Source organism: Diospyros lotus, chromosome 12 (genome assembly GCF_014633365.1).
Source record: "Diospyros lotus cultivar Yz01 chromosome 12, ASM1463336v1, whole genome shotgun sequence".
In the NCBI taxonomy this organism is placed as follows: domain Eukaryota; kingdom Viridiplantae; phylum Streptophyta; class Magnoliopsida; order Ericales; family Ebenaceae; genus Diospyros; species Diospyros lotus.
In genome coordinates, this window is record NC_068349.1 from 3,585,955 (window position 1) to 3,600,945 (window position 14,991).

Genomic DNA, 14,991 nt, shown 5'->3' on the forward strand with positions numbered 1-14,991 from the left:
AATCTATAGGCTATTATTACTTTAAGTCAAGTTACATGGGTTTATAGCTATAAGATGCACTAACTTGTGAAAAGGAAACAACTTATAAGATGTAGAATTTATAGTCTTTTGTATATGAATGGCTACAACCATGATAGATTCGCACAGGTATGAACCATTCGGGGGGGGGGGGGGTGGAAACAAAGTAAAAAGAAGAAGGAAAGATAAGTGCAAACATGAATGAAGGATGGAAAGATTTCAGTGGAAATCAGATTGAAATGAACTTCATCTCACCTCTCAAATTTTCTGCCTTAACCCTGTGAAAAAACTGCTCTCTGGCCAAGGCTCTTACTTGCTTGATGTACATCTCAAAACTAACAGCCCCTTGCTCAACTGCCTTGTCCAGTTCATAGAACACATCCTCCAGGGCACAGTCCGCAGCAAAGCAATCAAGAACCAGCTTTGACTTCTCATCAACAACTTCAAATGGATCCTCCATTTCATCATCATCTCCAAGCACATTAACTTGATGATGATGATGATGATGATGATCATTAACTCTCAACCAGTTTGTCAACACATCAGCCTGCTCTCTCAGCTGCATCACCCTCCTCTTCAGGCTCGATTCTTCGTGCTCGAGAGCCATGACCAAGCTCGAAGCCATGTCGACCCTCTTGATCATTTCAGACTGCAGGGAAGACAGCCCCTCTAGCTCCTCCTCGATGGCAGCCTTCATGGCAGCCATGTCGCTATGGAGATAGTACGAGAGTCGGTCCATAGCCTCCATTTTTGAGAAAACAGAAGGATGAGATGAGACAGAAGGATAAGAGGAAATGGAGAAAGGATGGATCAGGGAGAAGAGGTTGATGAGGTTGTGGACAAGGCCCGAAAGATTGCTCCTCGGATGAGACCAGCTCTGGAGATAGGGAGATGTCGTGGCGCCGGAAGGATCGACGAAAGGGTGGTCGTTTTGGATTCGGTAAGTTGAGTTTGATGAGACGAAGACGATGGGTGCCAGTTTAGGATAGTTTTCATGCAGCCAAATGGTGATTGGAACTGCAGGAGTGGAAGGAGAGATTTGGAGATCGCCGGTAGCATTCAGGAGGTTGACCGTGGTGCCATCGTTGTGGATGAAGGTGTCGAACGAAGAGATCAGAGAGGGGAAATCCTGGAAGAGGGAAAGAAGGTGTTCTCGAACTAGCAATTTCTGGTCAGGGTCCGTGTAAGATAGGCCAAAAGGGCTGGTGCAGAAGAGAGCTGCATCGATGAATTCGATCAAATATCTCGATGCCATTAACACAAACCTGCTGAGACAGAGGTGGTGGTGATCATCACTGATCAATGATCGATGCTCATATATATCAATAAATGATCAGAATCAGATTTTGCAAATCTATTAGATTAAGGGTGGTTTTGCGGTTGACGATGACTTGAAGTCGGTTTGATGGTTGAAGACTTGAAGTCAATGCTTATTATATATAATAACATTGATCACTAACACTTAGCTGCTTGGAAGCCTTCAGAAAACTTCTCCATTAAAGAACCAAACCAGTCCAAATTACGGCCGGGCAGGAAACTAGTTTAATACCTGATAATTAACTTTTCTCCCAAGTAATACCCAAACGTTTAATTAATTGAGTATATTCAATGAGCAGGAGTGTGGAGCAAGCTAGCTAACATTAAATGGCTGAATAGAAGTAGATTCAATGAACGACTAAGACTTGGAAGATTAAGAAAAGTAAACAATTGTTCTCCAGTGAAGGAAACCAGGATTATGATTTGATATTTAAACAATTAATTAGTATATAATGTTGCCTGTTAAAGATAACAAGTAGGAGTTATTAAATAAGAACTTTCGTCTTGTCTGATCATTAGGATCCTTTACTCTCAAGTGAATTGAATGCAAATCCAAGAGATGAAGAAGCTCTATTGTCTGTTACCCAACAGAGAAACAAGAAGTTTAATCGGATGCTTGATCAATAAGGGTTGAGATCGAGACAAATAAAATCCTACTTTAATTTGCTGGATGAAGAAACCACTGTATATTTTCTCCGTTGTTTATTGTAATCTCTCAGCATATATATTGCCTGATTTTGAAGCAAAGGAAGATGGTTTCTTTCATACGTTTCCATTGGTTAAAGCATTCTTTTATTTGATGTTCTTGAAATGGGTTTTTCTATGCCTTGCTCTTATCATTAGAGCACTGGATAAGAAGTGATTAATTTTTTATTGCCTTCATATAAGTTGCATTTAAGTTAATTAACAAACCCAATTTGGATTTGACCAATGAATCTATATCTATATCTAGGTTAGGTATACATTTTGATTTTCTTGATAATTATAAATATTATTGAGACACTCACTTGTAATATTTTTATTAACTTTTCTTAATATATTGTATATATTTATATTGACATGATACAAATATAATATAATAATATAAAAATATTACAAGTAAATGCCAAAATATTGTCTACTCCACTGATAACTCTCATAACAATGGTTTGAGTTATAAATATACTTATACACTTTAAGTGATTTTTAGGAACATTTCTTTTAAATGGATTCAGAAAGTGGGGCTGACGAAATTTTTTTCTGATAGTTATACATATTTCTCTTCATGTTAGAAGGATTTTATATTTTTATTAGTTATTTAGATATTCTAGTTTGGACTTTTGTTGTGAGATATGGGGTGTGCTCTAACTTAAAATTATAGACATTTTTTAGTTGTTTTTAATAAAATTCTTATTTAGAAAAGAAATGTCAAAATAATATTTTTTATAAAAATATAAGCAAAAGATATGAATTAACAAAATAAGGAACATATCAACAAAATTGATGCACAATTAAGCTGTTAGAACATTGGGCCAAATAGGAAGTGGAATTGATACAAATTTTAAAAAACACACTTATGGTAACGCCTAGAATAGACACCCTGACAATCCCACTTCCACATCATGGAAGGGGGTAAATTAGGACCCGAGCTCCCTTAATTTTGAACCCAAGAACATCTATACTTGCGGTACCTCCACGAGAGCGCTGGAGCCACTCCAGCTGAGCCATGGGGGCAAAACACACAGTTATCAATAGGGTTGGCAATGGTTCGGTTTGGTTTCGGTTTTTACCAAAACCATAACCAAACCAAACTTAAATTACTAAAACCAAAACCTTTAAAAATTTAAAACCATAACCAAACCATTCGGTTTCGGTTTAACCATGATTTTTTTAGTTTAATCCATATCAACAAACAAAGACAAATAGCATTCATAAATTTTTTTGATAATTTGACAACAAACAAAGATAAATTCTAATAAAGTTACCTTATTCTTGCATAAAGTTACAAAACTTATTGGATATAAAATCACATTTCCAAACTACAATTGTTAAGATCAATAAATTAATATGTGCATAATTAAATTGTAATTTAAGATAAAAAAAAATTAGCTACGAAAGTTAATACCTTCATCAACAACATTAATATATTTTTCGTAAATTGATGCATATCCATCTAAAATAAATGAGCCAACTCCATCTAACAAAATTATAAATATAAAAAATAAATTAATATGAAGAGAGATGAGGCAGAGAGCGAGAGGCAGCGAGGGTGAGAGAGATCGAGGACGAGCGAGAGCAAGAGAGACCGAACCCTAGCGAGAGCAAGAGAGATATAGTGAGGGCGAGTGAGAGCAAGAGAGATGTAGAGAGCGAGGGCGATTGGCGAGCTCGCGCGGAGGAGTAAGAGAAATGAGGCAGAAAGGGTGAGAGAGATTGAGGGCAAGCGAGAATTGGGGTCGAGCCCTAGCGAGAGCAAGAGAGATCCAGGGAGGGTGAGCGAGAGCAAGAGACATGCAGAGAGCAAGGGCGAGGACAGGCGGACGAGCGAGATGCAGCGAGGGTGAGATAGAGTGAGAGCGAGGTTGAGAGAGGAAGGAGAAGAGAAGGGGAGAAGGGTTTGCAAGCAAGGCAATTGGGGTGGGGTAGGCTAGGCTCAGGTGGGTGAGGTTGTATATAATATATATTATATATATATATTCGATTCGGTTCGGTTACCCACCATTCGGTTCGATTTCTGTTCGGGTTTTGGTTTGGTTTTAGTGAAAACCATAACCAAACCATACCCATTGAAACAGTGTTCGATTTTTTCCCGAACCAAACCATTATCCAGTCAAACGGTTTTTAACTGCGTTGACCGGTTCGATTTCGGTTCGGTTCCTCACAGTTTCGGTTGCAATTGCCATCCCTAGTTATCAATACACAAGGAAGATATGTTGCCGCTGCCCAGTGTGTGGGTCCCAATTTTATGAGGCTCAGGTTGTGTCCTTCTCAATTTATTTGCATTTAGAATTAAAAAACTTTTTTTTTGTTACGATATTAGGATACTTGGTATAATTTTTGGTCCTCATTAGTCGTCTATAAAGAGTATTTTTAATTAAATTTTTAGGAGATTACATCCACCACGATACTGGATAAGGTTTATGTGATTGAAGTTACATTTAATTGATAAAATTTATCCACTGTATCTGGACCGTCCCAGCCTCATCTCGCCCCAACTCCCACTACTCGATCTCAGCTCAACTCCCATGACCCAACCTTGGCCTGGCCCTAGCCTTAGCCCTAGCCCTATGCCAATCTGCAGTAGCATTATTGCAATCTTATACTGGGTATTCGTGCGCTTGCTCAAATCTCATCCTCAATTGTGACAAATCTTATTTTCATTAATGACGAATTACATCCATACTAATAAGAGTTCCGTCGATACTATGCTACCACCTAAGAGTCTCCACCGACATCGGATACTTAATCCCATCACCTACGAACGCATGACACATGTATGCAGGATGACTCATTCTCTTTCTATATAAACTCCTTCTCTTCAAACTCAATATATATTCTTCTCTCAGACTCACTAATATTTTGTCATTTTTTACGTCTTCACTCACTCAAGTGTCGGAGTGTTTGTAGGTACCAGTCACCTCTTAGATTGATCTCCAGGATCCATCCCTCACCATTACAGATTCACCCCCTAATCGTCTTTTTTATCAAGAAGGAACAATATCGTATGATAAAGTCTATGCACATGTCATGCGTCTCTTGTGATTACAGTAAACTTTGACTGTATATATATATATATATGGAATTAAAAATAATGTGAAAGGTGTGGCTTATTTTCAAAATTCCAGATCATCGTTACATGTAATTGGATAAAATATGTACATATAATAACAGGAATCTGTTAGCATGCTCCCTGGTTTAGTTTAATTTCAAGTTTATCCGAAGTCCCTGCATTATTTAACTATTACAAAGCGGCCCCACAACGACGGAACTGAAAATGTATTACATTAGTGCGACAGTGTGGAGAAAGAGACACAAATCACGTAGAATTACCCTTACGTCCTCCTCATTTGGGGGCGGTTGGTCTGAGCATAAAATTAAACCTTTCTTTTGACGAGACTCAAAGGTTAAAAGTTGAAATTAAATTCAGTTCACAAAGTTAAAGTTAGATTCATGTGACTCAGACTAACTTGTAAAATGTTCAAACTAAGCCAAAAATATAAAGAGATCCATTATAAGTACAAGGTTGACAATTAACTGGGTTTAAAAAATTAAAATTGAACTAAATTGAGAAATATGTCCAAATTAAATTAATTTAATCACATTAATTTTCAAATCTATTTAGAGTCATGAAATATAAGAGATGTGAAACACTAAACAGATCTAATGTGCCATTCACCCACACGATCCACAAATGAGCACCACCTTTTCTATTTTTCACAAAAAAAAAAAAACAAAAAACCCCTTAAAATTAACAACTGTTCTAACTCTTAATAACAACTGTTTAGAACCAAATTCACCATTTGGTATTATTATTATTATTATAATTGAAAGCCCCATTAAATTAAATTTAATAATACTTTTTAAGACGGTGAAAGCTTGACATGTTAAGACGGTGAATTTTGGTCTGGTCCCCCTTACGTAGATGTGACTTTGCATTGGGTGCAATGTGACACGTGAATTCGCGAGTCACGTTTGAACAGTTCATTTTATATTGAGAGGGTTCGTTCGTACCGACGCGCTCATCCACATCTCGTGGCCCTGCGTGACCTCATTCGGCGCTCCTTTTTCCACAATTTTGACAGTCGGGGAACCGCGTTCCATGGAGAAGGAAGGAAATAAAATAATAATCCAGAAACCACCACCCCCTCCCGTATGGTCATTACAGAGAGCATTTTAATTTTTGACTTTTCATTTCATTCGAGTAGACTTTTCAATTAAGGAAAATAGCGGTTGGCATGACCCAAGAAACTGAGTTTTTAAGGATAAAATGACTTGACTTCTACCGGCACCTCACTACAATTTAATCGGAAGTTACCACTTTGAAAACAAAAGGCGGGGTAAGGGGATTAGGTGAGGAGTAGTTTTCTTTCGCAACGAACATGGCACATTAACGGCTACGAGTCGCTGTCAAGTTAAGAAACCCAGGGGGGCCGGTGGAGCTAAGGACATTGTTTCAGGTTTATTAATATATTATTATTAAACACACAATGATCTGCAAGTGCAACGGCTAAAGACACCACTTTAAAGATGCATGTCATCCAGCCAGAACAGTCTCAACCGCAATTAGGTAAGAGTTTGTTAAGTTTCCAGGAAAATCACCAGAAGATGGAAGTCATGGGCGGCCGTTATCCATCTGCTAAAATTATGTTGCTCTCCGACGGCCTAGCAAGGAGTGTTCAACATGAGGTGGCCAAATCAAAAAGCAATTGCTTGTGTACCGATTGTTCAAAATTTCAGCTCTCCTTTACGCTGCATGCTTAGGAAAATGACCCCGAACTTAATGGAATTTGGTGCATAAACACCGGAAATTTCTTCGTCTATCTACATGTGTTACACATGGGTTGGCTGCTGAATAGTGTGCACTTATAATGCCAGTTTAATTACAGATTTACAGTTTCAATGTTCTAACTTTGGAAAAGAACGAATTCCAAGAGGAAGTGGAACACTCCTAGTTTTCAATTTTTAAAACTAGAAGGCAGCAAATTTTACAAGAATAATATTATGAATCATGACTGATACCATTAATTATGTAACACTTTCTCATTTGAAGAGTTTAACCAGATAATGTGAGATTGTTGTTTTTACTTAATATCTCATTCAATCAAAATATGATATATGACTAATGACTCTTAAATATAATTTTGGGTATCAAGAAACAAAAGGGCTTTGCAAGTTCCAAAACAAAAAATAATAATAATAATTTTCACAAATACTAGTTGTCCGACCACATGAAGCAAAATGAAAACTTAATCAGAGTACAGTACAGGCGCCTCAAAAGGGGTGAAGAGTAACCTTTGTATCTAGGCCACTAACTATATATGGATTCAAGAAAATATAAAAATCATAAAACGAATTAAACCTTAAAAATACAGATAATGTCAATGGCACATCAATGATTTCTTCCAGCAAAGCAAAATTAAGACAAATTAAGAGACAGAGAGAACCCAGAAATTTACCATTGATGAACAGAGACGAACAGCTGATGAGAAGGTTAATTATTCGACAGGCACGCCGGGCTTCTTTCCTTCTCTGCAGACAGAAAGCCTTTTTTTTTTTTATCTCCATAAATCGGGAAAAGGTGTCTACATAAGGAATGTAAAAGAGTAAATGAAGATGTGAAAGTTAAAAGAAGGAATTAAAGCAAAGGCCTGATTCAGAGAATTTGCCCTACTCTTCTCCCATTGCCTTTTCGAGTCATCGCGGCCAGAATTATAAAACTGATGCAAGAAAGTATTTCTTCCCACACAATCAAAGTATCAAGCATAATGAGAGGGGGAGATATATATATATATATATATATAAAGAGAGAGAGAGAGAGAGATGAAAACAAAGATTGCGAGATACATAAGCTATTTATCACTGTTTTATTGGTCATAATAGCATATATCATATTGGTAGATGGCTCCCTTACCGGAAAAAGCGAAGGGATGGTTATCGAACAAAAGTAAAGTGTCACATGGTGAGTATTTTGATTTTCTAGTGCTAAAATAAAAAGGGTGCAAAAGATCAAAATTTTATGGTTTCTCATCCATGACAGAAGCTAAACCAGTCATGATCTTCAGTCCAACGTTTGAATTCTTCGGTTTAATCTCCGGAGGTTCCCATTCTTTCACCATTGCCTTCTCTCTTTCACCCGAACAGTCAGACAAAGTAAAAACGCCATCACGGCGAGGAGAAAGGTCCTCACCGAAGATCAGCTTGGAGGAGCTTCCTACGGGAACCAAAGATTCTTTCCCTTCTGTATCAATATCAGATTTCTGGGAAATGTTGTGTTCTGAATTGGTTCTAGTGTAGGGAGCGAGCCACTTTGCTATGACATACTCGGCTTTTCTCCAAGGTGGAAAGGGCATGCCTCTCTTCTTCAGACTACGTTCGGCTGCCTCTGATACCAGGGAGACGATCCTCTGGAGACGATCAGCTTTACCGACGAATATGACTGGCAAAGTTTGGAGAATCGCTTTGAAGGATTTGGTCGATCGAGCGATTTCGAACTCTGATCTGAAATCAATATCTATGATTAAGCGTTCGCCTTCTGTTATCACGTCCACATACTCGTACTCCCCTGTCCGAGGGATAAGATTTTAGGTTTTTAAGAAATTTCATAAGAAGTTGAACTGTTTCATCGAGCAAATTCTCTCAATAAGAATCGAATTGAACAATATTTTTTCTAGAAAAGAAGAGCGCACCGGCGGGATGCGAGGGGGATTTTTCCCATCTTGATTTGCAAATTGAAGCGTCGTATCCAAGAGCCAAGAGCCCGTCTCTGACAATCTTCCTGCAGTAATCATCTTTTCGCTTAGAGATCTTATTCTTTTCAACTATTTTCGAAGTATCCGCTAGCAGGTTTCTTTCAGAGACACTCGCACAGGGGACCAGACTCTGTGGAAAGGGGAAGATTTTGATAAGATGCCAAGAAATTGCACAATACAGTTGGAACACAACAAATTAAACTACAAATAAAGATAAATTAAATTGTGATTGCAAATTACAGAACACAGACCTTGAGAACTTCGCATGCATCGCCGGAAGAGGAAAAGTTGGAGTCGCGGAAACAATTGCACGAGTCCAATTCATCCTCTGAACTGTTGTTACTCCCGTTGAAGCAATTGCAGCGGTTCCTTCCATGTCTCACCGTCACAGATTGTTTGTCGTTGCCTTCGAGGAAATTCTGCACCATGTGTGCAAGGCAAACAGAGCTTGGGTCCAAATCAACGGAGACATCTTTGTTCAAATGCGCTTCCGGAGCGCCGGTTATCTTCTCCGCCGTTGAGGACCTCAGAACGCTAGGTAACTGCCGCTCGAAAAGTCGCTTGAACCGTGACTTCCCCGCAGGCTTTACTGATCCGTTGCGAGTGAACTCGTCTACAGAGTCAACATCTATAGGTTGAATCTTCATGGGGAAAGGCATGACTTGAGCGATAGAAAAGGAAGATCCTAGTGAGTGAAAGTTCTTGCAGAAGCTTAAATCAATTTCTAGTTTCCATTTCCAATTTTTGGATACTAGCTACCATTTAACTTGCATAATTACAGTGAAGACTTCAAAGGCTACATATGTCAAAGAGCAATTTCTACTGAATTCGAAATTTTAAAGCCCTATGCATTCTCTCACTTCTTCAACTTCGATTTCAAAATTTCACGCAGCAAAAACTCAATCGAGTAGGGAAGCAAGAACAGTTCTCAAAAAAAGTTGATGATTTCCGATACATCAAATAGAAAGTAGGAATTGAATATGAAACCATGAGTCAATTCATCGACCTAGTGACTCTCGCAGATGGCACCGCAACTCATCTCGTCCTCTGATCACCAACCGAATCACACGGACGCCAAGAAGTTTGCCAAAAATCAATGTACCTACCGAAATTCTAGACGCTTTAAGCCAGAACTGGAACCTTTATCTCGCGGATTATCATTATTATAATCATTGTTTGCTTCCGATTTGCGAGACAAAGCATGGAATAACTTCGAAACTCGGCTACGTAAAAGTTCGCTTTTGCTTAGGGTTTACCAGATTAAGATACGGCTATAGCTAGCGAAGTGAGCAAAACGGCAAGAAAACGTGACATCAGCATCCCGGGGGCCATCGACCGCCGGAATCGCCTTTCTCCGCCTCAAAAACAACGAATTACTCGGTGAAACGGTCGCGGAATTGGGGAGTAAGTGACACACGTAAAGAGGAGAGGCTCTTCAATTTGGCAGAGAAGGACCGAGGAGGAGAAGAGCCGATGGCGTTTTAAAGGAAGAGTGGTTAGACCGTTCCCCCCGCGGCGGCCGTTGATGGATTAGAAGCGTTGGGGCCCACTGCCACTGCCACTGCAACTGCAACGTCCGTCTTCTACGACCCTCATCTGCCTGGAGCGCCTCGCCGACTGGGATGAGTGTGTGCCGCGCTGGCTAACGACGTGGCATGCATCATGAATTTTTATGGTCTACGTGGCGGCCGTTGAGCCCGGTAAGATTCTAGGTGTGTGCCACAGGCCGCCACGTCCCCGCCTAGGGACGCCACACGGTCGGATCCCTAATCCCAAAGTGTCCTCGTCTATCTATTTTACACCAACTGCCATCTGAATATGGAAATACTTGCAATTATCATTATTATGCGATTTTTGATTATTTGTATTTTTAATTTTGATAAAAATAAATTATAGGTAAAAATTTTACCTCATTACATATTATAAATAATCGAACTCACGATCTATTAATATAAATTATAACTTATCATAACTCAATCACTTAACCTGTATTTTAGGGGCAAAAATGAAAACTACTTCTTCCACATTTGAAAAGGTAATTTTGTTTGATATTTTTATATTAAAATATTATATTATACTTTTAATAATATAAATATATAACTAGGTCGTACTGATTCTACTGAGTTCGCCCTAAACAATAGGCTTATAGTTTGACACCAGACACTATTCCTAAGCTCAATCTCGACCCAACACTAGTTCTATTGCACTTGCATCTTGTAAGTGCCCTCTAAGATCCTCACGACTACAATAGGCCTTATCAACTTTGAGTATCTCAACTCTTGATCTCCATCAACACCAAAAACCTAGGTTCTCTATCATCCCATAACGATTAGCAACATGTAAGGAACTCTTCCCTTGTCTCCTATATAAACTAGTTAACCACAGGTCAGTGATGTTCCTTTTAGCCTAACAAATACTCTATTGTGTTAAACTCTTACTTAATTGAGCGTTAGAGTATTTGCAACCCCCCCTCCCCTCGATTGTGCAAATCACCATTTCCTCAAGCTCTCTGTCCGATCATCCCGTCGAGTTAGAAGGAACATTTGGCACCTATCGTGAGGCTCGATAAATTTTACAAACCCCATAAACTCATCGAAGCATCCCAAGCCATACCCAAAAGTTATTCATGGCTATAATTAAAAGCCAAAACAACATGGCCCCAACCGAGAGAACCAAAATACCAACCAAAAAACCCTACAACCATGGAGATACTTCTCTAGATCATTCGACGACTTGAGAACCAAGTCGCTAAATTGACCTACAATTGATAGTGCAACTAGCGCAATGGGTGGGCCGATGAATTTAGTTATTATTTATTGAGTGTAAAAATCAATATTATTATTTATTGAGTATAAAATGTTAAGACATATTTAGTTATAAAATTAGTTAAAAATTAAAAAAAATTATAATTGAAAAGGTGGTTATTTTTTTTCTTTTTTGGACCTTTTATTTTTATTTATAGGTGTTATATTATGGTTTTCTCAAAAAATAGATATATTTCTATTAAAGAAAATTGTTAAGCCTTAATTTAAGAAACAGGTGTAATGTAAGAAGGTTAGCCCAGTCGGGTATGGCCTGACCCGACAATGACGGGAGGTCCGGGTTCAAACAATCAAGTTTGTGGAAACGAAGACTAAGGTCAGCATGGTAAAATTACAAATTTTGAAATTCCGAAATCAAGAACTTTCCCGCCCAACGTAACCGCCAATCGGGTCCCTTTCCATAAAGAGCAATAAATTGCAGAGTTGAAGACCGTGCGTGAACAGATCCTTCATCCTTCATCCTTCATCTTCAGCCTCAAGTTCAAGCACCTCATCTCTCCCTCTCTCTCCGCTCTCCAGTTGCCCCTTCAAACTTCTCAGGTCGGCCTCTCTCTCTCTCTCTCTCTCTCTCATGCAATATGTCAATAGGAAGATCGATCCGACCTTCGTCACCCTTAGCTTCTCTGTAATTCAACCGCGCATTTTGTGATAACTCTCTCTCTTTCATGTAATATGTCAATGTAAGATCGATCCGACCTTCGTTATCCTTAGCTTTTCTGCAATTCAACTGCGTATTTTGTGATAAACTTTTGTTTATATATTTTTATTGTCTTCTCCGACTTCTTCCAGAATGCACAATCACTACACCTGATATTCGTTACAGCGTCGGATTTCTAGTTTCGTTTTTACGTGTGTCCCGGCGGTGTGCATTTTTCAGACTGATTTCTCTTATTTTATATTGTGTCCATGAAGGTAGTGGAAAATGGCTGGAAAGGGCGGGAAGGGGCTTTTGGCGGGAAAGACTACGGCAGCGGCAGCGGCGGCTACAAAGGAGAAGGACAAGAAAAGGCCTGTTTCTCGCTCATCCAGAGCCGGCCTCCAGGTACACCTCGCCTGTACCTTGAAATAATAAACTTACACTCTTCTCTCCGGCAAACATGTGCTAATTAACTACAGTTTTGAATTGTGATTTCAATTCTGCGTATGGATTAGTTTGTCATGGGAAGAATTTTGACGAAAATTCTGACTCGTTTTACTGTAAAATTACAAGTTGATTGACATTACAATGCCAATTAGCGGTTATGCTTGCATATTTTGCTAGGTTCCTGGTCAAGGATTTGATCAGCTTTTCCTACTGATTAAGTTATGTTGCGAAATGTCTGGAGATTTTGGTGAAGAAACAACACAGAGACAATGAGAAGAGAATAAATGTAAAATGATTTATCGTGGTTTAGCGACATCCACCGGTGATGGTAGGAGCAATCTATTAATAAAAAGTAACTAGGTACAAAGATGATAAGGTTCTGACATATTTCGTGAAAACAAAAAGTCAATTCTCTCTCATCCACTCCTCTACTAACATTTCACCGTTACGTGCAAGCATAATTTGTTTTTTTTTCTTGTGTTAGGCACTTTTTTTTCTTGTGTTAGGCACATCCCGTGTATAGTAGAACCCATAAATAGAATTCAAGATATTTATGATAGTTTACAAGTTATTTGATGTGGCATCTAGTATTGGCTGTTGTGTTTGAAATTAGGTTTGGAATGATGAATTATAGTCGCTCCCTTAAGGATGTAATTTTGCGTTTATACCGAATAAATTACAAGCTTCTCGGCCTGGAAATTTTACTTAGTGGCTATGTATATCAAATTCGGCTTGGAAATTTTACTTAGTGGCTATGTATATCAAAGCAATACTGACTACTTGATCTTCATGGATACAGTACAACCCTTTGCTCTCCGAAACAACTTTTAGTCGGTCGCTAATGGCTGCTTTTGATTCTACAGTTCCCGGTTGGCCGGATCCACCGCCATCTGAAATCAAGGACTTCTGCCCATGGGCGTGTTGGGGCCACTGCCGCTGTGTACTCCGCTGCTATTCTCGAGTATCTGACGGCCGAAGTGCTTGAGTTGGCAGGAAACGCAAGCAAAGATCTGAAGGTGAAGAGAATCACTCCAAGGCATCTGCAGTTGGCCATTAGAGGGGATGAGGAGCTCGACACCCTCATCAAAGGAACCATTGCCGGAGGCGGCGTCATCCCTCACATTCACAAATCTCTCATCAACAAAACCACCAAAGATTAAGGTCCATTGCCCCTCACTCTGCTCTCAAGAGTGATCCCCCCTCCAAACTGATTGTTCTGTTTATTTATGCTTGTTTAGATCTATGTAATGTTTTCCTAGTGCTACCATGTTAGTGTTTCGTGGGTGCTTAAATTATCCTAGCAACTGACAGCCTTTGTTTAGGAAGAAGTAGGAATTTGGATAGATTCTCAGGTTTGTTTTTGCATCTTTCATGTGCTTGTGAAAGTTCTCCTCGCCCCTTCTCAAATGACATATTTGAAAAATTAAATTAGGACATGTGCAGGGGCAACTTCGTATATACTTCCAGCATTATCCATTTTAACACGTGGGTCCAAATGTGAGAGAAAGAATTATGCGCGTAGCCATCGAAGCTTTATTGCTCTAAAACACCATTTATGATAATGTTCATTTTTTTTTTTATTTTTGTTTTGCGTTATATTCTTTACATAAACGAAAATGTCACATAAAACATTTAATAAAAAAAGGAAAAGCATACTGAGTGCCTTCTACTTATGGCAAAAATACGCGGAGCAATGTTCAATTTGGATAACTTATAGGGGTAATGTTATATGGTCAATTTGGCCGACAATGCGGTTGACAATCTGATATAGTAGCAAGATTTTAATCAAATTCTTGCGATAAATTGAAGGCTAATTCTCTATCCAATTATTTTGAATTCCTGCCCAAATTGGGAGACCCATGTATTTCCTCTCCTCTCCTCTCCCCTCCCCCCCCCCCCCCCCCCCAAATCAGAGCTTTTTTCTCACTTTCTTTTTCTCTCTCTTCACAGCGTCTTCCTGAGCTTCTTCCTCTCTCAATCCTTTCTTTCTTTCCAAAAATTTAAGCTTCTTCCTTCACCTTACCCGCCCGCACTGAAGCAAGAACCCACCCATTTGCCCAAAAATCCGACACCTCCTTGATCTCTGAGATTTTTGGCGTCCCTTCCGAAGTCCCCTCCACCTCCTGGCCTCGGTCTCTCCCTCTCTCTTGAGGCTGAGGCGATCCAATCCTTCTGGTACTGGAACACATTGTTGATTGATCCGCTTTGTGAAGAGTCTTATGATTGAGTTTGGCAATGGTCAAGCATGAAAGCAGTTGCCTTTCTGTGTTCGTAGGAGCTTCTTTGGCCCAAAATGTCCAAC

The 14,991-nt window shown here is 39.2% G+C and overlaps 4 protein-coding genes across 5 annotated transcripts in view; 1 reads left to right on the forward strand and 3 right to left on the reverse strand.

Annotated features, from left to right (window-relative positions):
- Positions 1-14,991, reverse strand: part of LOC127786488 (autophagy-related protein 9) — a gene marked incomplete in the record, with an annotated part of 1,007,132 nt that overhangs the window by 570,602 nt on the left and 421,539 nt on the right.
- LOC127786549 (protein ELC-like) lies at positions 65-1,468 on the reverse strand. The gene has a single exon (XM_052314019.1). It carries the CDS (start codon positions 1,271-1,273, stop codon positions 248-250), a length of 1,026 nt encoding a protein of 341 aa, XP_052169979.1. The 5' UTR covers positions 1,274-1,468; the 3' UTR covers positions 65-247.
- On the reverse strand, positions 7,876-10,307 carry LOC127786534 (uncharacterized). The gene is made up of 3 exons (XM_052314000.1): positions 9,035-10,307; positions 8,721-8,913; positions 7,876-8,596 (listed from the first exon to the last, which is right to left on the reverse strand). Exons 1-3 carry the CDS (start codon positions 9,440-9,442, stop codon positions 8,049-8,051), a joined length of 1,149 nt encoding a protein of 382 aa, XP_052169960.1. The 5' UTR covers positions 9,443-10,307; the 3' UTR covers positions 7,876-8,048.
- On the forward strand, positions 12,041-14,121 carry LOC127786588 (probable histone H2A variant 1). Of its 2 annotated transcripts, none has more exons than XM_052314080.1 (3): positions 12,041-12,145; positions 12,518-12,647; positions 13,553-14,121. In XM_052314080.1, the coding sequence occupies exons 2-3, from the start codon at positions 12,528-12,530 to the stop codon at positions 13,847-13,849; spliced, it is 417 nt and encodes a 138-aa protein (XP_052170040.1). In that variant the 5' UTR covers positions 12,041-12,145; positions 12,518-12,527; the 3' UTR covers positions 13,850-14,121. The 2 variants fall into 2 exon arrangements, with proteins under 2 accessions (XP_052170040.1, XP_052170041.1); XM_052314081.1 differs by having other exon boundaries at positions 12,135-12,285.